Source organism: Pochonia chlamydosporia, chromosome 7 (genome assembly GCF_001653235.2).
Source record: "Pochonia chlamydosporia 170 chromosome 7, whole genome shotgun sequence".
In the NCBI taxonomy this organism is placed as follows: Eukaryota; Fungi; Ascomycota; class Sordariomycetes; order Hypocreales; family Clavicipitaceae; genus Pochonia; species Pochonia chlamydosporia.
In genome coordinates this window covers 1,547,506-1,566,595 of record NC_035796.1, presented here as the reverse complement: position 1 = coordinate 1,566,595, position 19,090 = coordinate 1,547,506, and the positions used below count along the sequence as shown (strand labels likewise).

Below are 19,090 nucleotides of genomic sequence, written 5' to 3'. Positions count from 1 at the left end.
TACCGTGTGCAATATAGACAGGTCCATCTGGGGAAGCATGTGAGGCTCGTATGCTCCAAAGCCCAGGCCATCGAGCAGGGTAAGGTGAGCCTCATCCAGCCTAGCCAAGTGCTGATGGGTTCAGATGTCAAGTGCTCCGTACCGACCCTGGTGCCTGGACATCGGCCACCTTTGCAGCTTCAGGTGGGCCGATCTGGCACCATGACATTGACAGCGAGGAATTCCAGTGCTGTTGGCGGCGTTTTCTGGACGAACTTGGAGCGGCCATGACCACCAGTGGACACTTGTCGCCTTTCGACGCCTCGGCACTGCCGGGAACGGAAGCGAAACGAGACAAATGGTGTGCATGCATGCATGCATGTCCATCGTGACGAAAAACCTCACCACTGTGATGAGGACATAACATTCCCATCCTGCAGTCGACACATCATTCGGAGTCTGCTTCTCTCGCAGGAGCTTCCTTTCTTACCTTGTTCATCCTCCACATTTGCACCACCTGTCGTGCAGCTTGGACAGACCATATTTGAACCCATGTCAGAGCATTTTTTGCCCTCTCTTACTTTTGCTTGAGCGCACCATCGTCATACCATCATTCCTCTGGTCTGAGGACCTCAGGCTCGTGATGGCATCACCTAAAGCGATGCCGGAGAAGGTGGGCAGCCATTGGCCCGCCTCAGTATCACAAGGCGCGCCTGAGGCCGCGCCTTCCATGCGACGCCGACAGCTCTGCGGTCGAAATTTGATGATTTTGCTTGTGGTAGCCGCAGCGTTTTGTGTTGCTTTATTCCGGGCATCTGGCCTCGCGACAACGGCTGTACTATCAACCTCCGCAGCCTATGCCTCGCTGTATGGCGGATCTGACAATGTGGTTAGGCCCGGTAACAAATGGGCAGCGGAAAGTTTGCCAAAAGGCGACTGGCCCAAGGACCAGTATCTCCTTGGGGTTGGCAAAGCAGATATTACTGGACCAGTGGTGGAAATCAACTTGATGGGTTATGCCGATTTTGCTCAAATTGGGAGAGGTCTGCGGCAACGACTGTATTCGCGAGCTTTCATCGTCGGAGACATGAATAATCCGGAAGACAGGTTTGTCTACCTCGTTCTGGATATCCAGTCTGGAGATACTGCTGTTCGATATGGCATCCTCCGCGGATTACAAGCACTGGGACCGCGGTATTCCATGTACGGCCAGGACAATGTGGCTGTAACGGCAACCCATTCTCATTCTGGCCCAGGGGCATGGCTGAATTACCTCCTCCCTCAGATCCCGAGTATGGGATTCGACCAACAGAGCTATCGGGCTATTGTCGAAGGGTGTATCCTGTCCATTCGACGTGCACACGAGAGCCTCGCGCCGGGACATCTTAGCGTGGGCCAAACCAAGATTATGAATGCGAATATTAATCGCAGTTTATTTGCCTACCTCGCCAATCCTGAAGAGGAAAGGGCGAAATACAACATCAGCTCAGAAGATGACGGCTCGGTTGAAAAGGACATGACCTTACTCAAGTTCCAGCGAGCGTCAGATAAGAAGAGCATTGGCGTGCTCACCTGGTTTCCGACACATGGAACGTCTATGCAGGCCAATAACACGCTTATCACCGGCGATAATAAGGGACTTGCGGCAGACATGTTTGAAAAACAAGTAATGGGCCACGGCCGAGAAGCTGACGGGTTCGTGGCCGGCTTCTCCCAAGCAAACATGGGGGACGCAAGTCCGAACATTCTGGGCGCTTGGTGTGAAGATGGATCTGGTCAGCAGTGTGATTTCAAGACAAGTGCTTGCAGCGACGGAAAGAGCAACCGGTGTCGTGCAAGGGGTCCCAAGTTTGGCAGGAACGACTATGGAGCCGCCTCTTGCTTCGAGATTGCTCGGTTGCAACATGAAGGCGCAATGAACATTTACAACACCTTGAGTGACCAGAAACCAAATATCCGAGGAACAGGCGTCAAGGCTATCCACAGATTCCACGACATGTCATTTTACAAGTTCAAACTACCCAACGGAACGGAGGCACAGACTTGCCCTGCAGCCCTTGGCTATGGTTTCGGAGCAGGAACATGGGACGAGCCTGGTGCTTATGATATTTTGCAACATGCTAGCAATGCTTCGAATGCGCGTTTCATATGGAGATTCATTACTTGGCTCCTCAAATCACCAACCAAGGAGCAGGTCGCTTGTCAACATCCGAAATCCATTATCCTGGACGTAGGTGAGGTTAGTCGACCGTACGCCTGGACGCCAAATGTGGTTGACATCCAAACGTTCAGAGTGGGACAGCTTTTCATAATTGTAAGTCCTGGCGAAGCAACGACGATGGCTGGGCGGAGATGGAAGGAGGCTGTGGCAAAGGAGAGCACTCAGGCTTTATCCAACGAGCTGGATGGACAGGATCCGGTTGTTGTACTTGGCGCACCTAGCAACAGTTACACTCATTACATTTCAACGCAGGAGGAATATGGGTAAGCTACAAACCACCGGCCAATTTTTGCAACCGTGCTAATGAAGTACAGTATTCAACGGTATGAAGGTGCCTCTACGCTATATGGGCCGCATACACTCGCTGCGTACATAGAACGCACAAGAGCGTCCATGAAGTACCTCAAAGCCAATAGCCCCACGCGAGAGCATCGGGTAAAGAATAAGTACCCTCCAGACAATAGCGGGCGATCTATCAGCTTCATAATCGGCGTGCTATTTGACAGGACCCCGATGTCCAAGAAGTTTGGAGACATAGTGTCCGATGTATCCAATGCCAAGTATACAAGGGGCGAGAAGGTGTCGGCGTCTTTCGTGGGAGCCAATCCTCGAAATAACCTACGCCTTGAACAAACGTACGCGGCTGTCGAGTATCGGCCGTCGGCGAGTTCAGCTTGGCGGCAAGTTCGAGATGATTCAGACTGGGCACTGAGTTTCCACTGGCGGAGAACCAGTAAACTGCTCGGTCTAAGCGAAGTTGATATTGATTGGGAAATCGAACAGGATGCCCCCGCAGGAGAATATAGACTACGGTACTATGGAGATTCGAAGTCGATTCGGGGAAAGCTGTCGACAATTGAGGGAGTGAGCTCTGCATTTAGCGTCGTGTGATGGCAAGATATTCACTATAACGCCAGCGGAGTTTTTGGGATCATTTTGTTTGTCGGTTATGCATGGAATTTGGAACTCGGATAATTTGTGCATTCAAGAGTAGCGCTGGGATATACATCATAGATCTGCATGCTGAGTAGCAGTCTGTAGACAATCACGTAATATTTGAGATAACATTAAACGATGTGGCTTGAGCGCTCAACTATGTAGCTCAAGTTGGGCCAACGCCTTATAATATGAATTGCAATAAACTCACCACGCCTGCGTATTATGTCACTTGTACCTTGGCTGTAGAACCTCGTACGACCTCCAGGATAGTAGCCTAATCCTCAGCCCTTAATCTTCAAGTCCAAGTAAAAAAAAACCAGTGGACTATCGGTAGCAATTCAACACTGCATCTTACGGTTAGGGCGGCATCCGAAACTCAGTAATGCTGACTTCCCGCACCTGTTCAACATCTGGACAATCGGCACGTCGCCAATTCCTACAACGTCGAGAATAGAAAGGAGCTATAAGTTTCGCTAACCTGCTGAAGCACTTCAGCTTTCGCTAGGTTCCCCTCACTTCAATTAGTCGTTGACGAAATTTGAGTGCTTAGGTGATATTACAAAGGGAATTCAAGGTCTGAGACACGAAATGACAACAGTTACAGGACTCAAATTGGCTTGTCATTACGAATGAAACGAGTTTGTAGAGAAAAAGACGGGTATAAAGCCTTGACAACCTGCCAGCAGCTCGTTTTCTTGAATGCCTCGCATCCCCCATTCACTTTTACAAAACTTCTAGTCACACGGTTTTGGGCATCTAACGTTCATTATGGTCTCCGTCATTAGTATCCGCCAGGTCATCGTCGCTGCTATCCTGAGCATGATGGTTGCCGGCGCTGTGGCCAGCCCAGTCGAGCTTGAGAAGAGGTTTTGCTGTGGTCCCCCTGACAAGTGCCCAGCTCGTTGCACTCAAGTATGTTACAGTGCCTTGGATACAGTCAAATCAAGATAATTGCTGACTTTTTGTAGTGCATGTGGTGCGACTAGGCTGGGGGTTGGAGTAGGCTGGGAGATGGAGAACCGAGCTGTGTGTGCCAATGACTTTTGGTGGAATCATCAACAATTAGGGTCACGGACTTGTGAATCATTCCAAGTCTACCGTTATGACTTTGCTGGAGGCAATGTTTACCAGGCAGCCAGTCGAACCAGGCATGTTTAGCTGGAGGGGAAACATTCTGACATAATTTTGGTGGCCGGAGCTTGGTTCGTATGACGTCAATTTAGGGCTCTCCTCGTTCACTGAGTGACGGATAGACAATAAAGTTGGTTTACTTGTACAACGATTACACAACTCTGGGCAAGTACAACGAATGTTGTATCGTGATTTCATTTCTGAATGGAGGTTTGCAAAGGAAAGGGGTTTCCTGGCGCCGCTAGATTATCAAAGTCCTCGCCGAAACCTGACAGCTCACTTGGGAGAGCTCGACTTTGAGAATTCCAACTCACAGACGGCTGGTGGTATAACAATTGCAAGCCATGATCACAGCATGGTCTCAGTGAAGTGAAGTGATCCCTGCCCATGACGATCGACCACTCATCTCCACAACCGAGATTCACATATCCATGTTTCGAGGCAGTGCAGTGCCAACAGGGCAGGATGAGCTCTGACCTTGGCATTTCTTGTCGGATCAGGTTCGTCCAATGTGTTGATGTCGCGTCATTGCTTGAGAAGTACTCGGTACCAAGTCAAGTGTGAAAGTTTCGCCCTTCCTGGAGCTTTGCAGTGGAGCAGGATGTTGCCCATGCGCCGGCATTGGACACCAGACTTGTCTTGAACCAAGGACATGTCCATTCCTACCAATTGATGCTCATCTTGGTGCCACTATGCAGCCTCCATAGAAACCCTATTTTCTTCATCGTCCACGACGCCTCAATTCGCGTGGCTGCATATATATCCGAAGGCAAATAAGTCGGTATGCGGAAAGTGTGTTGCTGCAAGTCTCACCTTCCTGATTCGTAGGTTGGATAAGGTGCTTGAGCAATTGGATTGGCGGCCCCCTCATCTCATTGTTTTTCCCGATTTAAATTGGCCACTTGTTCCCGCAAGCCGATGCGTGTCTCGCGCCGGTTTCTTTGTCCAAGGTCTGCTTGAAGATCTACAACAAAGTACGGAGTAGAACAAGACAAAGTACCAACCAGCACAGGAAGCCATGAGGACGGTTCTGTGGATCGTGCCCCTGGTGGCGCAAGTCTTGGCGATGGCTCCCGCGCGCCTGGGACAACGACGTGGTGATGCAATGGACGCGCCGAATCAAAAAGGATTGCTTAGCTTGAGAGGCTCCGCAGGGTATCCTGATGAAGCTTTGCAATGCTTCGAAGTCACGAACCCGGTATTGTCCTCGAATGGCATTGTCGACGGCCATGAGCTCCTGGACGGCTATCCTGGCAAGGTGCCGCCCAAGTCATGCCAGATCCAGTTGATGAGCCATGTCTTCGGGAATAGCTATGGTCAGCCGTTTGTCGGTGAGTATGGGCTCTATGCGATGATTGCATATTTGTCCGCTGTCTGGCTGTGGCTGTTGTTTCAGAAATGAAGAGTAACTGACTGCTTCTCTCCTCCTCTTAGCCGACTATACACCGCCTGATGAGACGAAATGTCCTTTCAACAGGGTGGTGATGAACTTTACTGTAGTCTCCGAAGGCCGCCAATTTGATCGCTTGGCTATTATGTGGCTAGGGGACACAGAAATCTGGCGGACTTCTACAGCAGAACCCAAGCCTCGCCCTGGTATTGCGTGGACCTACTGGAAGGATATGACAACGTACCTGCCATTATGGAAACAACCCCAAAAGCTCATTTTTGATCTTGGGAATCTCATAAATGAAAAATACACGGGGTCTTTCAATACCACGCTGACTGCCACGTTTATACAGGATCAGGATTTGAGAGGGCCGGCAGCACCACCAGCAGACAAGATTGTGCCCTTGTCGGCCGGTAAGGGGGCTTCTGGGCAAGGAAGCGCGTTTACATACCCTGATGAAAAGGCCGAGAAGTCAATCACTTTACCTCGCAACATTGAGCGCGCTGTCCTGTCGGTTGCTGCTACTGGCCAATCGGACGAGGAATTTTGGTGGTCAAATGTCCCAGAGAGCGCTGTCAACAACTGGAACGGAACGAAATTGCTTGGCAAAGGGTCTTTCCGTGAGGTCAGACTCCGAATTGACGGCCAGATTGCGGGTTTATCTTGGCCGTATCCGGTTGTCTTCACTGGAGGCATCTCACCCCCGTTGCATAGACCTGTGGTTGGGCCTCAGGCGTTCGACTTGAAGGAACAAGAAATTGACATTACGCCCTGGCTGGGAGTATTATGCAATGGCAAAGCACACACGTTTAGCCTGGAGGTAGTTGGTGCAGACGATGCTGTGGTAAACAGATACTGGCTACTCTCGGGCAAGATCTTTCTCTGGCTAGATGGCGAGGGCTCAGTCACATCGGGATGCCCACCAAAAGTCACCCTGAGCAAACCCAATTACAACCCGCATCTAGCTGCCATCCCAAATAAGTCTCTTAGATATGATCAGACGACATCACGCACATTGGAAATCAAGTCCAAGATTAAGCGGACTGGCAAAGTGTCTAAGGCCACTTGGTCCCAACACTTCGCCATGCGGAACACGGGCTATATGCTAGACGCGGGCAACGCCCAACAAGTTGACGCATCATACGAGGGAGAAGACAAGGCTACCAAAGACGCGACCTCGTACTACTATGCTGGCTATTCCTACCCAATGTACACGAGCTACATTCAAAAGGCTCCCGACGGCGAGTATAGTCTCACGTTAGATACCAACCTCACCCAAACAATGGACCTTGCAGTCACCGGGAGCACAGTCTTTTCCAGTGGTTTAGAACCTTTCCTCACTCGCCTCCCAGACCGGGTGTCTGGTTCCGGAACTAAAACGACCAAGAAAGGCAACGCATTCTTCTGGCAAAAAGACGGTGGTAAAACCAGTGGAGGTTTCGGGAGCACACATCAGACGTACGACTTTGGTGCCAAGAGCTCTTCGCAGGGGGACAGCGTAGGTTTTGCTGGTTCGCAGCGTTTATATTCACGGGAGGTAGTTGTGAAGAATGAGACAACAACGCTTGATAAGCAATGGATTTTTGGCAAGGAACTGGTACAGACGGGACCACAGGAACAACCAGGGCGAGTGAATGAGAGCAATGGGTTTGCGGCCAAGTTTATCGGAGGAAAGAGACTAGGCGCAAAGCTTAGCATCAAGTGGCCGAGGGAGGCAAGTGTTGATGTCAATGGTGGGAGGTGATGGGGCCTGAAGATGTGTATGATGTGTTTAAGAGAGGAGTCAGTTATGAATCATCTTGGACATCCATAGTAAGCCAGATAGGTGTGTTCTGGGTAATCAATAGGTAGTATTAATAGGTACTGGCATGCCTACGATTTCCCAAAGTCAATGCTTCAAATTGGCAGGAGGAAATGCTACAAATGAAATGTGCGTAATTGCCAAATGAAAGAGTTGTCGTCATCAGGGATGTTGACAAGGAGGTGGATACGCATGGGTCATGGACTCATGGTTCACTGAAGCTTGCCAGGTTCTGAACCAAGACAGCAAAAGATGAGGAGAGTTTGTTTTTATTTGACTACATTGAGTTTACTCAATTCGAACATATTTAGTTCGTTCTGACGGAAAAGAAGAATAAAGGCAAAACAGAGTCGCGTCATCAGCGCACAGCTGAGCAGCGGGAATAAAGATGCCGATCATGCCGGGAAGGAGTGAGGAACGGCGTCCGAAGTATGGAGTACTTGAGACTTGGCCGTCACAATGATGATGTGGCCCCCTCGAAGCCACTTTAATGTGTGGTTCTCTGTACTTCGTATATGTACCATAGGTACCTGGACTTAGCAGAGTTGTTCCCAGTTGCCAGTCAAGAAAGACCTTGGCTGTTCTTTGGTTGGCTCTTTCCCTGGGAACTGCGTCTGATTGTCATATGCAGACTCGGCAGGAGCTCCCCACTGTTTACACAGTCGGCTCAGCCTCTCCGTTTCCGCCTCATCATCTGAAGTCTTCTCTTCATTCCTTAGATTTTCCTTTTTAAAATTTGAATTGATTCGCTTGAATTTCGTCTCACGAATTCTCAATTTGGCCTCCAATTAAAGGGGTCGACACAACTTCGGGGCTGGTCCTCTCCTTTTACATCAAACCTACTCTTTCTCTCCTGCATTGTCTGCGCAACTCTACAGCTCCGACCGAACCGGCACTGGCTGCGTATGGTGATTCCTCTAAGCGAAATTGACCAGTTCTCGGATTTAGACGCTATTATTTATCATCGATGACAATTTGATATTGGAAGGGAAATTCTTCCCGCCTATTTGGCAGTCGCCTACCCCTTTTCAAGATGCCTGCGAGTCCGGCGTTGAGACGCCTCGCACTATGGGTATCCAACCTGACGAGGTTGCGCAGCCGCATGACAACATTAGTTCTTTGCTTTGTCATTCTATTGATGTGCCCTCTGGTGCAATTATACGGTGTTGGTGAGACCAATTTTTACACGCGGTACTGGCCGGTACATTCTAGGCAAGTCCCCAGAGCCGGTCATCCGCAGTCAAGTATCGATTCGCCGTGCCTGAACGTCCCTAGCTCAAATGGAATTGTCGTATCTTTGAAGACCAGGGCCGCGAATGCCTTCTCCAAGGTTCCTCCGCACTTTCTGACTCACTTGCAATGTATTCCTGATGTTTTGGTCTTTTCAGACATGGTGAGTCTACAGACACTAATGCTTGTCAACGGGAATATGTTATCTGATGTGTGTCACAGGAACAAGATATTGCTGGACATCACGTCCACGATGTTCTTGACCGTGTCAGTAAGCAAATCATGGTGGAAAACAAAGAATTTCGCTTCTATGAAGACCAGATGGACTGCGCTGGTCCTCAGGAACAGTGCGAGGATGATCCCGTCAAAGCGATAGAGTTGGAAAAGTACATGACCATCAACATGGTTGCACGTGCTTGGGAACTTCGACCAGGCCGCGATTGGTATGTCTTCATCGAGGATGAAACATATGTCATATGGCCAAATTTGATTCACTGGCTGCGCAAAAGGGCGCGCAGGGACCGTGATCCCTTTGTGGGAAGTGTCGTCATGCTCAGTGGTTTTCCGTTCGCCCATGGTAGTAGCGGGTTTGCCGTCTCCGGGCCATTGATAAAACATTGGTTGAAAGAGTTCCCCAATGCCACCGACACGTATAACAAGTTAGCCCGCCAGATGCCATATGGTAGCCTAGTTTTTGCAAAGGCTTTGGAACAGGCAGGGGCTGGAATCAAACAAGCGCATCCAATGTTCAATGGAGAGAATCCAACCACTGCGCCGTTCGGTCTGAACCATTGGTGTCAACCAGTGTTTACGATGGCGACTATGAGTATGGAGAAAATCAGCAATGTGTGGGAATATGAAAAGTCAAGAAATGATACGGTACGTTGCTTATGGGCCGCTTGATTCTGCCGTCCTCCTGAACCTAATATTTCTACAGAGCCTCATCCAATACAGACACTTGTATCACCAGTTTTTCGAACCACACATTGCCTACTTCCGCAGGAATTGGGACAACCTCTCCAACGGCGTATGCTACATTGGTCCTGAAGACCAAAGTCGATTGGGAGAATGGTACAAAAGCCAACAGAAACCAGAATCTGAGAAGAACATTGTCGAAAAATACGCTCACCGGTCAGCAGCTGCTTGCGCCAAAGTTTGCGAAGCAGAAGGCTTGGATATATCCGATGCCGAGTTCTCGTCTCTCGGAACCGAAATGGAGAGGGGAAAGTATGTTCGTGAAAAGTACGAGAAGAAGGCCAAGTCGGACACCTTGTTCAAGCTGAACCGCAGTTTTCAGTGGAAATACGAAAATGGAGTGTGCTTTACGTCTCCCACTTTTACGCTGGGCAATCCTACTGAGAAGCCAGAGGAGGGGAAGGATGCTGGCACGGTGACGAGTGGTTGGTTTGTTCAGGGGATTAGCGATTGGGTTGAGACCATGGGGAACTGTGCGCTGGATTGGAAAGAGCCAAGTTCTCCTAAATAAACTCTATGGTGAGACGGCTGGTTCTTCAACTCGTATTTAGGCGTTAGGATATTTCCGTTCCGGGTTGGGGCATCTGGAAAAGTACAGTAATAGCATGGGAACACTCCCAGTTGGCGTTGGGGGACATTTGTATATATGGGACGTTGAATAGTTCTTCCCAATTGCATTACTCACTTTCATATGTACACTGTGTACTTTATCTCTATCCTTGTCATATTCAATATGCTAGTTCAATTCATCTTCATATGCTATCAGCACAAGCTGCAGTAAACCAACCCTAACCCACCCGATGTGCGACTTCACCCGTCCAAAGCAGAATGCACACAACGGTCCGAGCCGAGGTAGCTCAGGGAGATGTGTTGCATTCAGCATGAGTACCTGAGTGCCATTCCTCTTGGCTGCCTTATATAGGTCTGTCCATCTCACTTGTCTGTCTGGTCGACCTCTTTTCTCAGCATGGTTGCATGTCGACTATGGAGCACTTCATACGGGCTTATCACCCTTCATGCTGACCTTGTTGTTTTCACCTTACACCTGCGAAACAATGTGTACTGGGTATACTCTTTGTATTATTCTAGTATGAACATTATATGTACTTCTTTACTCTTGTACTTTCGTCATCACTGATATTCCGTATGTCGCTGTCTGAAAACAATATCTCGCTACCGCCGTCCAGATCAAACTACGCTTTATGAATATGCGCAAAACCACAACGCCGATGAATGACCGCTCTTGAAAACCGAGACCCTTTCACCATGCCCGTATGTCCCGAATTTCTTCTTTCCAAGAGATACACGCCGAACCTCAAAACACAAAACTCGAGTGGGGATTTTAATTCTTCTTCCCTCCGTGACGACCACACCGATGCGGATTCTTAGGCGAGCTCATGTAGCAATACGACTTGGCACCCTCGTCGGCGGGTCGGCCGTACATCTTTCGAATCTCACAGTACTCATACCCGCTGCCCATCCAATCCTTTAGATGGCGATGGAGTTCACATCGGGAGACGCCACACTTTCTGCAGTATACCTGACCTTTGACGCGAAGATTCCCGAGCGCCTTATCGGTAACGGTCAAGTCGCTGGTTTCCCGGCGGATTAGAGGGCCAGCACCCCGCCAAGCCCATTCCCTGTCGTTAGGTCCAGAGTACCGACTTGACAAGGAGACCTTGCCGTTCTTCCGCCGGTGAATCGAGTATAACCGCGAGTGGGCAAGTCCAAGGCAGGCGCCATCGATGGGGTCGAGGAAGTCAAACAGAGCATAATGTAACTCAGATGGAAGGTCAAGTAGGTTCATATTTGCTGGAAGTCGTGGCTGGTTGCTGGGCTCTGGCTCCTTGTCTGTCACAGACTGTGACCGGCGAGGGGGAGGCATCTTCGGCCGGCGAGGTATCTGGACCAGTGGGCCAACTGTTGAAGATGCTGACGAAAATGTCGAAGATGCCGGCGAATCGGGTCTAATAATGGAAGACTGTAGGACAGCATTCTCGGGAATGGGCGCTTGTCGTTCCACTTGGGAGATGTAGTGAGGATGGTAGTGAGGCATAGATTGGTGCTGGTTGTCATGGTAGTCGCTCAGGGACCATCCTCGTCGTGGTGTTCTCATCATGCTGCGCTTCAAGTTGAGTTCCTTCATGCGCTGTGCGTGTTCTTCTCGGGATGTGGTCGTCGCTTCCTGCTTCACAGCACTAGCACCAGTGAATCCATCCGTCTGTTCATGGGCAGATGCGCTGCTGCCAGGCGACGAAAGGGTCGGATTAACCAATAGTTGGACCATTGTGGATGGCAGTCAATGTCAGGCAACTAAATATGCCAAATCTGAGGTTTTGTGTGTCGAATAATGATGCCTTGACGATGTCAAGACCCGAGAACTTGCAATTCCGTATCTCGCTTCGGTTCGTCTACGAGTGGTGCGTGCGTGGGCCGCGTGACCAGATTCGTGAAAGTGAGGCAAACGTGGGCGGCCCCTTTCAAGAAGGTTTGGGGTACCCAGACGTTGGGGGTATAATTGGCAGACGACACGATAGTTGTTTGGAGTTTGTTCAGTCAATGTGGCAAAGACTTGTGGACAGGGTCGTCTGTAAGTAAGAATGACATGCCATAGTCACTACGATTCCAAGGGGGCTACGAGGACTTTATTTACCGCCGTCGGTCTGGGGGCGGGATCCTGACAGAGGCGGTCGGTCGGTCTCGGCGATGGGGTGGTGTGCTTGAGTCTGGCGTTATGGAGCCTCGGTGCCCACATCGTCCACATCGTGGGAAAGTTTTGGGAAAATTTCCCCTGGCCTGACTGAGCCCACATCAACGGCGACATCCATGGCCATGTGCCATTTTTGGGTGCCGACACCACCACCAGCTCCAGTACAGAGCATATGTGCACGGATTTAAAAGATGTTGCCGTGACCGAAGCGTCTATTTCTCTAGGAGGTTCCGGTCGATGCGGCGTTTGGGGGAAGTTGCCGGCTGCCTCACTCAAAGCGTCGACAATCCCAACTACTTGCCCAGGTCAGATGGTCAATCGAGATCCTGTCAAATAAATGTTAGCAATGCGATCTTCGAATTGGCACTGATGAATGCGGATGCCCTGTGAAGGACCCTTCCAGCGCATGCCCCAAGTTTTGTGGCAAACCAACCTGAGCGTTGCCAACATTAGAAGGTGAGCAAACGGCTATCTGTGGCCGTTCGCATGATGCAACGTCTATAATTGGCCCTCCAGTCGAGTCTGGGCGTGCTGGAACAATGGATCTTTGTGGGTCTGTCTGCTTCTGTCTTACTCGCGGTGACTGCGACCGACTAAATGTCACGAGCAACGGTTGGGGTCTCGGTTTTTTTTTGCAACTGGCCTGCACCGATCAAATGGAGAAAGCTGGTGGGACCATCCAGAAGTCCACCGTTCCAGCACAGCGCCTAAAACAGGACTTCACGTCACTGCGGAGTCTTTTTGCTCCCATGCTTGTAGCGCCAGTACTCCACGATACATCGAATAGACGGCACGCTGATATTGAGATTCCATTAACTGACGATAGAAGCCATTTGAGGCTCTGAAGAGGCGGCGTTGAGCATTGCGTGCGTGGCTGTTCGATCTTCAGGCACGAGACCAGAAGAGAATTCCGGATTTCGAGCGAGAGACACACCAAGAAAAATTCTGCTGGTGCAGCCCAAGCAAAGAGGCGGTGCGCGGGATTCCCTTTGTAGGGCAGCCAGACAGCGACAACGGCGCTGCATTGCATTGCTGCAAGGTAAGGTGTGGCAGGGTAGGGAGTAGTGGTGTGCTGGTTACCGAGAGTCCGGCCACTTGCTGCTTGTCTCAATCTAGAAGATGATGAAGAAGCCTGTTCGGTGGTCCGACTCTGTGGTGTCGAAATCCGAAGTAGACCGATGCCAACTGCATCAGTGTCCCAGTCCCAGTCCCTCATCGGTGACGTGGAGTGGGTGATTGCTGTGTCATCCGTTCCTAACACTTGGGAAAAAAGAAACGCATATCCCCAAGCTGTGGTGTGGAAAACAACAAGGACAAGATCTCCAGTATCGCGTGAATTAGTGGTTAAGGGTATCCTGCACCTTGTGCACCAACAGAGGATCAGATCAGTGTTGACTCTCTCACCAACCAAGGAGATCGTGTCGATTAGGGTCGGCAGGCTCCATTGTCCCCATGATGCTCCACAAGGAGCTGGAGCCAAGTGTTGGTGTTCAATTTTGCGTGGGTCATGAAGGCCCCTAGATCTGCAAAAGACATCATTGCGGAGCATTTCTCGTAGGTGACAGCAATGACGGCATGTGGTGGTGGCACCCTTGGTAGAATCCTCAGAATGGTCTTGAATGTTTGATACCAAGTGGATTGTGAAGCTCAAGTTGAAATTAATTGAAAAGGGTGAGTGGCAGAAAAGAGGAGAAGCGGTCTGGTAACAGACAGATTGTGTCGAGTCACAGCCGCAGGCCATGAGCAAAATACAGGAAGGAGCGGGGGCCGCATACTTGGTTGGCAAATTTCAAAATGGCAAGAACGACGAAGCAGGATTTCATTGATACCAGACCAGACCAGACTCTGTTGGCATGATTTTGGCCCAAAGTCGATGTCGTGTCAACTTGCCATCTGGATCGAGAGAGCGAAGCGCTTCATGTCAACACCACACTGAACTCCACCGCATGCAGCTACCAAAAGCGTCACCAAGCAATGACCACGCCACCTTGGCACAGCTGCAGCCGGGGAAAGGGGTCCAACATCCCGTATGCAACCTTGCACGCCTGCATGCATGTATGCATCAGCATTTCGCTGCCAACTCGACCTCTGCAACCTATCCTGGCCGTCCACCTGATCTCTCATCATTCCTGTATCTGGTGAGGCTGGTGAGGAGAAATCACGTCACATAGTCCGTCGGCGGGGTTTGTGGCGATATCTTGACAAGCATCAAGAACACATCAGATCGGGCCATTGACTGATACCTCTGTCCACTTGTTCAGATACAATTGACGGATCTGTGGAAATTATTCGAACCGAACCCGTTCACTAATGGCCATGCTCAGCAGGATGAGCTGCAGCCACGGACAATGAATTGGGCATTATTCTAGCTGTCTAGGCTCTGCATTTCAAGTTTGGGTAGCCTTCTGAATGATAGTTCGTAGACTGTGGTAGCCGTCGCCCTGGGTTAATTGAGAACTGGCGATACCTTTCTGGACACCAAGGGGCAGCTCAGCGAAACGTCCCAAGCCGTGGCTAGATTAAATCAAGGAAGTATAATATCGGGTTTTGGTGCTTGAGCCGGAACGGCACGGCTTATCAAATCGATCAAGTATCATTCATCCTTATCAAAGGCGAATGCAAGTTTATATCAGGCACATAACTCCCTAAAACAGGCCCATCAATCTTCAACTAATTAACTCAAGAATCCCGATGTAAGAGGCATCATCAATGCTTAACCGGCAGATAATGTCGCATCTACCAGGCCTGTATTGTCGGTCACAAGCATATATTTCACTGTCGGCTTTACCATTGAATTTTTAAGGACAACCAAAAATTTATTTGCCCTTCAAATCTAACCCGGGGTCTATCAGGCCCAGGGACTTTGGTACGTAGCAGCACAACCCTAAGGTGAATGGGGTATGAGACACCGACACCACTATGAAAGCCATGTTTTAATAGGTGCAAGAACAGTCTGCACTATTCACTATCGTTTCCCAAGCAATGGCTTCCTTCTGTTGAACTTCGCTTAATGATTGACCACTTATTACGCGAATCTTGAGCAAAGCCATGTGCTACCCTATACCAATATCTTGCCAGATCGTTTCACGTGTAGGAATATGTATCCAGAAAGTTCTACTACAAGATGGCAAGTGGAAATATCCCAGTGCACAAGCGCACTCTGTAAGATGTTGGCTTTGGCAGGCAACGAATACTCAGCTGACTCGAGCCCAGCAGACCGCTACCAATCCCACCGCAGCAACACATGTTCCACGAAACCACACTTTTCTCAACACTGTACTGCAAAAGTGCTCAAGTCCGAAACAAAACATATCATAACCTAATCCAACATTTCGCAAACATCACCAGCAGCGGGGGCATAATGGAGAGACAGTCTCAAATAGTACATATCTTTGCTCCTGAAACGCCATAACAGAGCAGGGTGCCTGCCCAGCTAGCTCCCCTTCGTATCCCACGCGGGGTTCACGCTGAACTCCCCATCGACCAAGCAACCTGTAACTTTGTATAATAGTCTAGATGCCAATCCAAATGAGCATAATGACAACATCCATGCCCTTACCCTCGCCGCCATCGTACTTGAAGGTCCACATGCCGTCCTTCTTCTCGTCCCAATACGCGCCCGTGGCACTGTGCATACCGCGTCGACCAACGTGCGGCTTGCCATCCGTGGCAGTGGCCTCGGAGCTCGTCGAGATGTGAGGCTGCTCTTCCTTGACCTCGGTGCCGCCGCGGGCTTTGTTCAGAGACGACGTCGGCACAAGGTGCTGGACAATGGTGCTGTTGCAGGCGAACTTGAAGGACGGTGCGGATGCTCCCTGTGGTGTTGATTCGGAGATGACAGCCTTGAGCATGGAGTTCTACATGAGTGGTAAGTGGTTGGTCGATACTCGATCTTCAAGTGCCAAGGCAGAGGGTTGCCTGGGAGGAGCGTACAATGATGGTAGAGTTCCATTGCTCGGTCTTTGCATGGTCGTAGAACTCGGCGCTTCCGATGGCATTGCTGCAAACCTGTTATATATCTGTTAGAACCCCCCTGGATGGGAGCCGTGGAATCATAGTCGCTGGTAAACAGGTTGATTCGACGGGAGGGATGAGTGACTTCGTACATCGGTAGCAATCTGCTTGAGACGGGTGAAAGGAATAGGCTACATTAATAATTAGCAAAGCACTGTCAATACAAGACTGCAAGCTCCATAGACGAAGGGCTTCACTTCACATACTGGAGTAGACATCTTGACGGCTTGTGACGTTGTTGATTCAAGGAGCGATGTAGGTGGAGCGGCGCCGAAACGTCAAACGTAAACAATCGGTGCGAGGGGACCACAAAGCCGCGCGATAACCAACAAAAATCTGGAGCCAACCAAACTGGCCGTATTAGTGGCCGTTGAAACAGCTCAATCTAACAACAATTGTATCTACTCGCAAGTAAAGCTATCACCAAAAATTCTAAAGCCAAAATCTTTGCACACGCATTAGTCAATATTTGATTCTTGATTTTTTTTTGCTTCAAATCTCACAGTCAAAACTATCGAGTCCATGTCCACGATCGGTTTCCCCTTTTGGCACCTCGCCCATCTCCTTGCTTCGCGGGGCAACCACACGTGACTGCCAACCAACCAGCCAGCCCACGTGCACAGAAGCTCTCCCAAAGCGGTTATCATGAGTGGGGTCGAACCATAGAGTCCAGCGGTTCCAGAGCCGATAGATACACCAAGCCGGCTGCAAGAAGCTTTTTTTCTGCAATTGAGACGCCGCAATTCCCGCTCTCCTTCGATTGCATACCTCGTTCCTGATTCAATCCATCGGCCTCGAAGAATCCGTTAGTCTGTAACGTGCCCGAAAATTCGGCTCCAGAGCGCTATTCAATTGAGAAACCTCACGATCGACATCCAAAGCTCCAAAACACCAGCGATCAGTACATTGAGTGACGTCCTTCCCCCTCACCATCAATTGCCAACATGTCTTCCCAGCCTCTCCTCCAGACTTCTCAAGGTATATCCGGACCAACCCTATCGTTTGATATCGAGACAATCGCTAACCACGACTAGGCAAGCGCATCGCTCTGCCGACTCGAGTCGAACCCAAAGTCTTCTTCGCCAACGAGCGTACGTTTCTGTCATGGCTCAACTTTACCGTCATCCTGGGAGCCCTGGCCATTGGCATGCTCAACTTTGGTGACCGAGTAGCCTTCATCTCGGCCTTTCTCTTCACCGGCGTGGCCATGTTGACCATGCTGTATGCATTGGTGACGTACCACTGGAGAGCGAAATCAATAAGAATGAGGGGCCAGGCTGGATTCGATGACCGATTCGGTCCTACGTTTTTGGCTATTATTCTGCTGTTGGCCGTTGTGGTCAACTTTGTGCTGCGTATTACGGACCATTCTAACAAGCAGAAGCACAACTAGGCTTGACGGAGTGTGCGATTTGGACCTGGTCCAATCAGACATGTTGACTGTGTGTTGGAAATTGCATGTGGTAGAATGAGGAAATGGAGAAACTCTGCATAGGAGATTGTAAGAAGGGCAAGGTAGGAGTTGTTGTGGCGTGATGAGGGCATGTATCTTGGGTGCTTGGCGTTGTCATTTTAGTTACGTAGTTTGGATAATCAGTATTGAAAGATAAATGCCATTTCGAATTAAGCGAAAACTTATGCCAATCAATTGGGTATCTCGTAGCTTCTATATGCCATGAAAAGCAGTGCAAACCCTATAACGCCGTTCCATGCAAGTCAACCATTACCTAGCTCATTGCAATCATTGTCAAATCAAGCACCCTCGCTCGACTGAACCGTAACGCCTTTCCTGTTCTTCAAGTCCCCCACCTCTCCAACACTCAAAAACACCCTCAAAGACTTAACCACCCTCCTCGACGGCTCCGGCATAACCGCCTCCTCAAACCGACTCGCCATGACCTCAAAATCATCCCCATCCGGGTCCTCGTCTTCGCCATCCTTTTCAAGAACCGTCTCCTCAACTACATCCTTCCTCTCCCTCTCCGGCACCTCAAACATTTCATTGTACTGAAACCACGTCTTCCCCTCCTCCTTCAACAGCCTCTTGCATTGCTCCACAATGGTAATCATCTTGCACACCTCTCCCGTTCGCGAGTGCAGCAACACCACGTTCGGCTGGTCTGATGCGGAATTCAAGTGCGCGAGAGTTTGTGAGACACGCTTCCGGATCTGTGTTGACGATATTACAGACGCAGCGAGAACGTGGTACTTTGGTTGGAGCTCGGCGATGATAGCTTCGTGGGGTGGGATGAGGGTTGATTTGGACGTGGTTGTGGAAGAGGGGGGCTGTGATCGAGGACGCTTGGATGGTTGATCTGCGGAAGGTGGTTCTTTGCGTTTTTGGGGCACGGGTGACCCTGGTGACGAGGGCTTGGGAGGCATGTTTGATTGATTTGGACGAGTTTGGTGATTTTCTGAGATATGTGCGATTCGGTGGTTTGGATAATTTTTGGAGTAAATAAGGCTGGGAAGATGGAGCTGGACATATGTGGGGCGGTGGCTTGCAGATGCATGGCTGCAAGTCATTGAAGCTTGGCTTGGTATCTTTGTGAGGAGAGGGGAAATGCAGAAATGTAAGGCCGATGGCATACACGTTATCTTACTAAGGGTACAATGAAGTGCTACAAAGCTGTGATATGTTGAGGGTAGAATTTCACGAGTCTTGGGTGGGACAAAACATCGTCGCTGCAAAATGGTACA

At 49.9% G+C, this 19,090-nt stretch overlaps 8 protein-coding genes across 8 annotated transcripts; 4 read left to right on the top strand and 4 right to left on the bottom strand.

Annotated features, from left to right (window-relative positions):
• Nucleotides 1-640: 640 nt before the first annotated feature.
• VFPPC_07351 (neutral/alkaline nonlysosomal ceramidase) lies at nt 641-3,091 on the top strand (the record flags this gene model as incomplete). Its single annotated transcript, XM_018286223.2, has 2 exons — nt 641-2,463; nt 2,515-3,091. The coding sequence occupies 2 exons, from the start codon at nt 641-643 to the stop codon at nt 3,089-3,091; spliced, it is 2,400 nt and encodes a 799-aa protein (XP_018139643.2).
• A 2,197-nt stretch (nt 3,092-5,288) lies between these two features.
• VFPPC_07350 (peptide-N4-(N-acetyl-beta-glucosaminyl)asparagine amidase A) lies at nt 5,289-7,404 on the top strand (the record flags this gene model as incomplete). The annotated part of the gene is made up of 2 exons (XM_018286222.1): nt 5,289-5,601; nt 5,705-7,404. The coding sequence occupies 2 exons, from the start codon at nt 5,289-5,291 to the stop codon at nt 7,402-7,404; spliced, it is 2,013 nt and encodes a 670-aa protein (XP_018139644.1).
• Nucleotides 7,405-8,494: 1,090 nt separating this feature from the next.
• On the top strand, nt 8,495-10,177 carry VFPPC_07349 (glycosyltransferase family 31; the record flags this gene model as incomplete). The annotated part of the gene is made up of 3 exons (XM_022428553.1): nt 8,495-8,854; nt 8,914-9,570; nt 9,629-10,177. The coding sequence occupies 3 exons, from the start codon at nt 8,495-8,497 to the stop codon at nt 10,175-10,177; spliced, it is 1,566 nt and encodes a 521-aa protein (XP_022284160.1).
• An 831-nt stretch (nt 10,178-11,008) lies between these two features.
• VFPPC_14216 (F-box domain-containing protein) lies at nt 11,009-11,953 on the bottom strand (the record flags this gene model as incomplete). Its single annotated transcript, XM_018291985.1, has 1 exon — nt 11,009-11,953. One exon carries the CDS (start codon nt 11,951-11,953, stop codon nt 11,009-11,011), a length of 945 nt encoding a protein of 314 aa, XP_018139646.1.
• A 1,075-nt stretch (nt 11,954-13,028) lies between these two features.
• VFPPC_16581 (hypothetical protein) lies at nt 13,029-14,117 on the bottom strand (the record flags this gene model as incomplete). Its single annotated transcript, XM_018294334.1, has 1 exon — nt 13,029-14,117. One exon carries the CDS (start codon nt 14,115-14,117, stop codon nt 13,029-13,031), a length of 1,089 nt encoding a protein of 362 aa, XP_018139647.1.
• Nucleotides 14,118-15,888: 1,771 nt separating this feature from the next.
• On the bottom strand, nt 15,889-16,608 carry VFPPC_07348 (dynein light chain (Tctex1); the record flags this gene model as incomplete). Its single annotated transcript, XM_018286220.1, has 4 exons — nt 15,889-16,233; nt 16,310-16,384; nt 16,483-16,521; nt 16,597-16,608. 4 exons carry the CDS (start codon nt 16,606-16,608, stop codon nt 15,889-15,891), a joined length of 471 nt encoding a protein of 156 aa, XP_018139648.1.
• A 726-nt stretch (nt 16,609-17,334) lies between these two features.
• VFPPC_14215 (vacuolar transporter chaperone 1) lies at nt 17,335-17,783 on the top strand (the record flags this gene model as incomplete). Its single annotated transcript, XM_018291984.1, has 2 exons — nt 17,335-17,368; nt 17,425-17,783. 2 exons carry the CDS (start codon nt 17,335-17,337, stop codon nt 17,781-17,783), a joined length of 393 nt encoding a protein of 130 aa, XP_018139649.1.
• Nucleotides 17,784-18,142: 359 nt separating this feature from the next.
• On the bottom strand, nt 18,143-18,772 carry VFPPC_14214 (alba domain-containing protein; the record flags this gene model as incomplete). Its single annotated transcript, XM_018291983.1, has 1 exon — nt 18,143-18,772. The coding sequence occupies one exon, from the start codon at nt 18,770-18,772 to the stop codon at nt 18,143-18,145; it is 630 nt and encodes a 209-aa protein (XP_018139650.1).
• Nucleotides 18,773-19,090: the final 318 nt, after the last annotated feature.